Source organism: Orbicella franksi, chromosome 12, assembly GCF_964199315.1.
Source record: "Orbicella franksi chromosome 12, jaOrbFran1.1, whole genome shotgun sequence".
Classification (NCBI taxonomy): Eukaryota; Metazoa; Cnidaria; class Anthozoa; order Scleractinia; family Merulinidae; genus Orbicella; species Orbicella franksi.
In genome coordinates, this window is record NC_138156.1 from 26,703,056 (window position 1) to 26,710,396 (window position 7,341).

The window sequence follows — 7,341 nt, forward strand, 5'->3', positions numbered from 1 at the left end:
CCTGATTGCGTTGGTTTGCAGTGAAATTGAAACAGCAAAACTTTTTGAACGCTCACTTTCGAGCTTCTGGGCCGAAATATAGCCCCACTTCACTTTAAGACTGAGAGTAGCCGAGATCGCCTTACGCACATCGTGAATTTCAGCAACTTCGGCTCGATTTCCGGGAACTTGGGGGATATTTTGCAGTCGCCGGGACTCTAAACAGACTCCTGATGGCCTTGGTTTACAGTTAAATGGACACAGGAAAACTTGTTGAACGCTCACTTTCGAGCTGCTGGGCCGAAATATAACCCCACTTCACTTTAAGACTGAAAGAGTAGGCGAGACCGCCTTACGCGCATCGTGATTTTTACCTACTTCGGCTCGGTTTCCCGGAACTTGGGGAATATTTTCCAGTGCCGGGACTCTAAAATAACTCCTCATGGCCTTGGATTGCAATAAAATGGACAAAGTGAAAATTTCTGAACGGTTACTTTCGAGCTTCTGGGACTAAATAGAGCCCCACTTCACTTTAAGACTGAAAGAGTAGCCGAGACAACCTTACGCGCATCGTGATTTTGAGCAACTTCGGCTCCATTTCCCGGAACTTGGGGGATATTTTCCAGTCCTGGGGACTTTAATCTAACTCCTGAAGGCCTTGGTTTCCAGTGCAATGGACACAGGAAAACGTTTTGAACGCTCACTTTGGAGCTTGTGGGCCGAAAGAGAGCCCCACTTCACTTTAAGACTGAAAGAGTAGCAGAGACCACCGAACGCGCATCGTGATTTTGACCCGCTTCGGCTTGATATCCCGAAACTTGGGAGATATTATCCAGTCCGGGGGATTGTAAACTTACTTCTGATGGCTTTGGTTTGCAGTGAAATTGAAACAGCAAGACTTTCTAAACACTTGCTGTAGAGCTTCCGGGCCGAAATATAGCCCCAATTCACTTTAAGACTGATAGAGTAGCCGAGAGCGCCTTACGCGCATTGCGATTGTGACCAACTTCGGCTCGATTTCCCTGAACTTGGGGGATATTTTCCAGTCCCGGGAAATCCAAACTAACTCTTAATGGCCACGGTTTGCAGAGAAATGGAGACAGGTAAAACGATCGCTCGCTCGGTTTCCAGCTTCTAGGTCGGAATATAGCCCCACTTCATTTTAAGACTGAAAGAGTAGGCGAGACCGCCTTGCGGGCATCGTGATTTTAAGCAAGTTTGGCTACATTTCCTTGAACTTGGGGGCTATTTTCCAGGGCCGGGGACTCTAAAGTAACTCCTGTTGGCCTTGGTTTGCAGAGAAATGCACACAGGTAAAACGATCGCACGCTCGGTTTCAAGCTTCTAGGCCGAAATATAGCCACACTTCATTTTAAGACTAAAAGAGTAGCCCAAACCGCCTTGCGAGGTTCGTGATATTGACTCTTTTCGGCTCGATTCCCCGGAATTTGAGGGATATTTTCCAGTCCCGGGGACTGTAAACTAACTCCTGATGGCCTTGGTTTGCAGCGAAATGGACACAACAAAACTTTTTGAACGTTCACTTTCGAGCTTCTGTGCCAAAATATAGCCCCATCTCACCTTAAGACTGAAAGAGTAGCCGAGACCGCCTTGCGCGCATTGTGATTTTGACCAACTTCGCCTCGATTTCTTAGACCTCAGGGGATATTTTCCAGCCCCGGTTACTGTAACCTAACTCCTGATGGCGTTGGCTTGTAGTGAAATGGACACAGCAAAACTTTTTGAACGCTCACTTCCGAGATTCTGGGCCGAAATATAGCCCCACTTCACTTTAAGACTAAAAGACTAGCCGAGACCGCCTTAAGCGCATCGTGAGTCTGACCAATTTCGCCTGGATTTCCAGGAACTTGGGGGATATTTTCCAGTCCCGAGGTCTCTAAAATAACTCCTCTTGGCCTTGGTTTGCAGTGAAATGGACACAGCAAAACTTTTTACGTGGTCAATTTCGAGCGTCTGGGCCGATATAGGCCCACTTTACTTTAAGACTGAGAGAGTAGTCGAGACGGCCTGACGTGCATCGTGATTTTGACCAACTTCGGCTCGATTTCCCGGAACTTGGGGGATATTTTCCAGTCTTGGTGACTGTAAACTAACTCCTCTTGGCCTTGGTTTGTAGTGAAATGGACACAGTAAAACTTTTTAAACGGTCACTTTCAAGGTTTTGGGCCGAAATATAGCCCCAGTTTACTTTAAGAATGAGAGAGTAGCCGAGACCGCTTACCGCGCATCGTGATTTTGACCCACTTCGGCTTGATATCCCGAAACTTGGGATATATTATCTAGTCCCGGGGACTGTAAACTAACTCCTGATGGCCTTGGTTTGCAGTGAAATGGACACAGAAAAACTTTTTAAACACTCACTTTCGAGCTTTCGGGCCGAAATATAGCCCCATTTCACTTTAAGACTGATAGATTAGCCGAGACCGCCTTACGCGCATCGCGATTGTGACCAACTTCGGCTCGATTACCCGGAACTTGGGAGATATTTTCCAGTCCCGGGGACTCTAAACTAACTGCTGATGGCCTTGGTTTGCAATGAAATGTACACAGCAAAACTTTTTGAACGCTCACTTTCAAGCTTCGGTGCCGAAATATAGCCCCACTTTACTTTAAGACTAAAAGAGTAGCCTAGACCGTCCTAAGCGAATTGTGATTTTGAACAATTTCGGCTCGATTTCCAGGAACTTGGGGGATATTTTCCAGTCACAGGTTCTTTAAACTAACTCCTGATTGCCTTGCTTTGAAGTGAAATGGACAGAGCAAAACTTTTTAAACGCTCACTTTCGAGCGTCTGGGCCGAAATTTAGGCCCACTTTCCTTTAAGATTGAGAGAGTACCCGAGACCGCCTTGCGCGAATCGTGATTTTGACCAACTTTGGCTCGATTTCCTGGAACCTGGGGGATATTTTCCTGCCCGGAGACTCTAAAATCTCTGCTGATGGCCTTGGTTTGCAGGGAAATGGACACAGCAAAAATTTTTGAACGTTCACTTTAGAGCTTCTGGGCCGAAATAGAGGCCCACTTCACTTTTTAAAGACTTAAAGATTAGCCGAGACCGCCTTACGCGCATCGTGATCTTCACCAACTTCGGCTCCATTTACCGGAACTTGGGAGATATTTTCCAGTCCCGGGGATTTTAAACTAACTCCTGATAGCCTTGGTTTGCAGTTATATGGACACAGCAAAACTTTTTGAACGCTTACTTTCGAGGTTAAGGGCCGAAATAGAGCCCCACTTCATTTTAACACTGAAAGAGTAGCCGAGACCGCCTTACGCGCATCGTGATTTTGACCAACTTCGGCTCGATTTCCCGGAACTTGGGGGATATTTTCCAGTCCCAGGGACTCTAAACTTACTCCTGATGGCCCTGGTTGACAGTGAAATGGACACAGCAAAACTTTTCAAACGCTCCCTTTCGAGCTTCTGGGCCGAAATACAACCCCACTTCACTTTAAGACTGAAAGAGTAGCCGAGACCGCCTTACGCACATGGTGATTTTGACCAACTTCGGCTCGATTTCCCGGAACTTGGGGGATATTTTCCAATCCCGGGGACTCTAAACTTATTCCTGATGGCGTTGGTTTGCAGTAAAATGGACACAGCAAAACTTTTTGAACACTCACTTACGAGCTTCTAGGCCGAAATATAACCCCACTTCACTTTAAAACTGAATGAGTAGCCGAGACCGCCTTACGCGTATGGTGATTTTGACCAACTTTGGCTCGATTGCCGGAAACTTGGGGGATATTTTCCAGTCCCGGGGACTTTAAACGAACTCCTGATGGCCTTGACTGAGCAGAGAAGGCTGGAAAATTGCTAAGAAAGCAGGCCGGGCCTACCTACGGCTGCGCATCTCGAATTGTCACACGCAAATCAAGAAGTTCTCTCAACATTTGTCCCAAACAACACTCAAGCTACGAGAGATGATTAACAAGGAATCTTTTGACATTCTCCTCCACACAATCAAACAAAGATCACAGTGGGAAGCACAACGGAGAAGGGAGTGTCACAAGAAGAAACCATAACATCTTGCCACGTCCACATGGGCGCGAAATCAACCTCAAGGAGAAGTGGGTCGTGAACATCTCTGATAGACCTCTATCTACAGGTGAGCTTTCAGCATTAAGCCTCAACTTCAATTTTGCCATCACTCCTAAGGTTTTGCCAGTGCCTCAAATTGTTTCCTCAATTGAATCCGGCATAGATCAGCTCCCTGACGCCGAGAAAGACCTTATCAGAGCTTCGGTCACCTCCGCCATCAACAATTGGCGTCCTCCTCAACGAAACAACATTACCAATGAAATGGAAAAAGCTCTCAGAGACCTCGCCAAAGACACGTCGGTCACAATTTTACCAGCCGACAAGGGCCGAGTCGTAGTCGTGATGAATACCAACGATTACACCGACAAAATAAACAACCTTCTAAACGACGACAAAACCTACCACAAGATAACAGACAAAAGAAGAAACCCAACATCGAGCACTGAAAATCCCTCAATAAACTTCTCCTACAAATTAAAGATCAGCCAGCCTCGCATGACAGCAGCAAGAAACAGCTGGAACCGAGACTCTACTACAAACTTCACAGCACCGATTCCACACCAGCGTCTTTTTATGGCCTTCCTAAAATCCATAAGGAGAACGTCCCTATCAGACCAATTATGAGTGCCATCGGATCTCCCACATATGAACTATCCAAATACCTCGCCAACATCTTGTCGCCACTTCAGAATAATGAATACACAGTTAAAAACAGTACATCTTTCGTCGAAAAGATCCCCACCTTGTCAGTAGATCCCGACGAGATTCTAGTATCTTTTGACGTCGTGTCACTGTTTACTTGCATTCCAACCCACCTAGCAATCGAAGTGGTTAAAGACAGACTGGACTTTGACCAATCACTACCGGAAAGAACCAACTTGTCTATCCAAAATATCATGACACTTCTACAGTTTGTCCTCGACAACAATTTCTTCATATTCCAAGGCAACCATTACCAACAAATGTTCGGTTGTCCGATGGGATCCCCAGTCAGTGCCATCTTGGCCAATCTCGTCATGAAACATGTTGAAGAAAAGGCTCTCTCATCGACCCCTAACCCTCCTAAATGGTGGTTTAGATACGTAGATGACAGCCACATATGTGTTAAAAGAGAGCACGTAGATGAATTCCGCTCACATCTCAATTCCATCAACCCTCACATCAAATTTACAATCGAGATAGAATCAGAAGGTTCCATTGCCTTTCCCGACACAAAAACAACCAGACAAGAAGATGGCTCGATCGCTGTGTCTGTTTACAGGAAAGCTACTAAAACCGACTGTTATCTTGATTTCAAATCACACCACCATCCTCAGCATAAACACTCGGTCGTGCGCACTCTCATGGATCGCGCAAGGAACATTCCTTCCACGGAGGAGGAAGTTTCACGGGAAACTAAACGAGTAACGAAAGCCCTTGCCACTAATAACTACCCTACAAATTCCATTCACAATGGCCGCCAACTGAGTAGACAACAAGAAACGAATGATATCGACCATCGTGGTTTTGTCATCCTCCCCTACGCCAAAGGTTTTCCCGAAAGAGTCGCAAACGTTCTTCGAGGTTTCAATATCAAGGTCGCCCATAAACCTATTCGTACCATCTCGAACATACTCAAAAAACCTAAAGACAAGATCGAGAAAGAGGCTTCCAGAGGCATTGTTTACAAGATCAAATGTAAAGATTGTGACTGTGTTTATGTTGGTCAGTCATCACGCGTGTTAAAAACACGTATGAAAGAACACGCAAAGGCTATAGCAACATTGGACAAAAACTCTTTATCGGCCAAACACCATATGCTCAACGGTCACCAAATAGATTTGGAGAACGTTGAAATTGTCGACAGATCATCAGTATGGAAACAAAGACTAATTCTTGAAGCTTGGCATTCCGTGCGAGACAGGAACGCTATAAACGAACACATAGCGCTACCGAACGTGTACAATGGCATTAAGAATTTTTACACTCATTAAGAATACTCTAGAGACTATTGCTCATTTAGTTTTATCACACATCTATTACATATTCTAGCAGGACGCCGTTTAACATTTGCATTTTCCATCTTTTGCTGAAGAAGGCAACAGTATTGGCCGAAACGTCCGATAACCATATTTTTAGCCAGTGACAACCATTTGATTCCTTTCCTTTTTAAAAATTTTTAACTCCTGCTTGCCTAAGTTTTCAGCGAAATTGACACAGGTAAAAGGAGCGCACGTTCGGTGTCCAGCTTCTAAGCCGACATATAGCCCCACTTCATTTTGAGACTAAAGGAGAACCCGAGGCCGCCTTACGCGCATCGTGATTTTCACCAACTTCGGCTCGATTTCCCGGAACTTGGGGGACATTTTCCAGTCCCGGGGAGTGTAAACCAACTCCTGATGGCCTTAGTTTTAAGTGAAATAGACACAACTAAAAGGAGGGCATGCTCGGTGTCGAGCTTCTAGGCCGTAATATACCCCCACTTTATTTTAAGACTGAAAAAGTAGCCGAGACCGCCTTACGCGCATCGTGATTTTGAATAACTTTGGCTCGATTTCAGGGAACTTAGGAGATATTTTCCAGTCTCTGGGTCTCGAAACTAACCCCTGATCGCCTTAGTTTTCAGTGAAATGGGCAAGGTAAAAGGAGCGCAAGTTCGGTGTCGAGGATCTAGGCCGTAATATAGCGCCACTTTATTTTAAGACCGAAAGAGTAGCCGAGAACGCCTGACTCGCATCGTGATTTTGACCAACTTCGCCTCGATTTCCCGGAACTTGGGGGATATTTGCCAGTCCCGGGGACTCTATAGTAACTCCTGATTGCCTTGGTTTGCAGTGAAATGGACACAGCAAAACGTTTTGATCGCTCACTTTCGAGCTTCTGGGCCGAAATATAGCCCTACTTAACTTTAAGACTGAAAGAGTAGATGAGACCACCTAACGCGCAGCGTGATTTTGACCAACTTCGGCTCCATTTCCCGAAACTTGGGGGAAATTTTGCAGTCCCGTGGACTCCAAACTAACTCCTGATGGCCATGGTTTGCAGTGAAATTGACACAGGAAAACTTTTTGAACGCTCACTTTCGAGCTTCTGGGCCGAAATATAGCCCCACTTCACTTTAAGACTGAAAGAGTAGCCGATACCACCTTACTCGCATCGTCATTTTGAGCCACTTTGGCTCGATTTTCCGGAACTTTGGGGATATTTTCCAGTCCCGGGGACCATAAACGAACTCCTGATGGCCTAGGTTTCCAGTGAAATGGACACAGCAAAACTTTCTGAACACTCAATATCGACCTTCTGGGCCAAAATATAGCCACA

General features: G+C 45.7%; 1 protein-coding gene across 1 annotated transcript; it reads left to right on the forward strand.

Moving 5' to 3' along the window:
* The first annotated feature begins 4,036 nt into the window (after positions 1–4,036).
* LOC145463165 (uncharacterized) lies at positions 4,037–6,224 on the forward strand. The gene is made up of 2 exons (XM_081446887.1): positions 4,037–4,371; positions 4,589–6,224. The coding sequence occupies exons 1-2, from the start codon at positions 4,298–4,300 to the stop codon at positions 6,012–6,014; spliced, it is 1,500 nt and encodes a 499-aa protein (XP_081303013.1). The 5' UTR covers positions 4,037–4,297; the 3' UTR covers positions 6,015–6,224.
* The last annotated feature ends 1,117 nt before the right edge of the window (positions 6,225–7,341 follow it).

Coding starts and splice junctions, on each gene's coding strand:
- LOC145463165 (XM_081446887.1), top strand. CDS start 4,298: ATGAAATGGAAAAAGCTCTCAGAGACCTCGCCAAAGACACGTCGGTCA. Junction 4,372..4,588: donor TACCAGCCGACAAGGGCCGA/GTCGTAGTCGTG, acceptor CAAACTTCACAG/CACCGATTCCACACCAGCGT.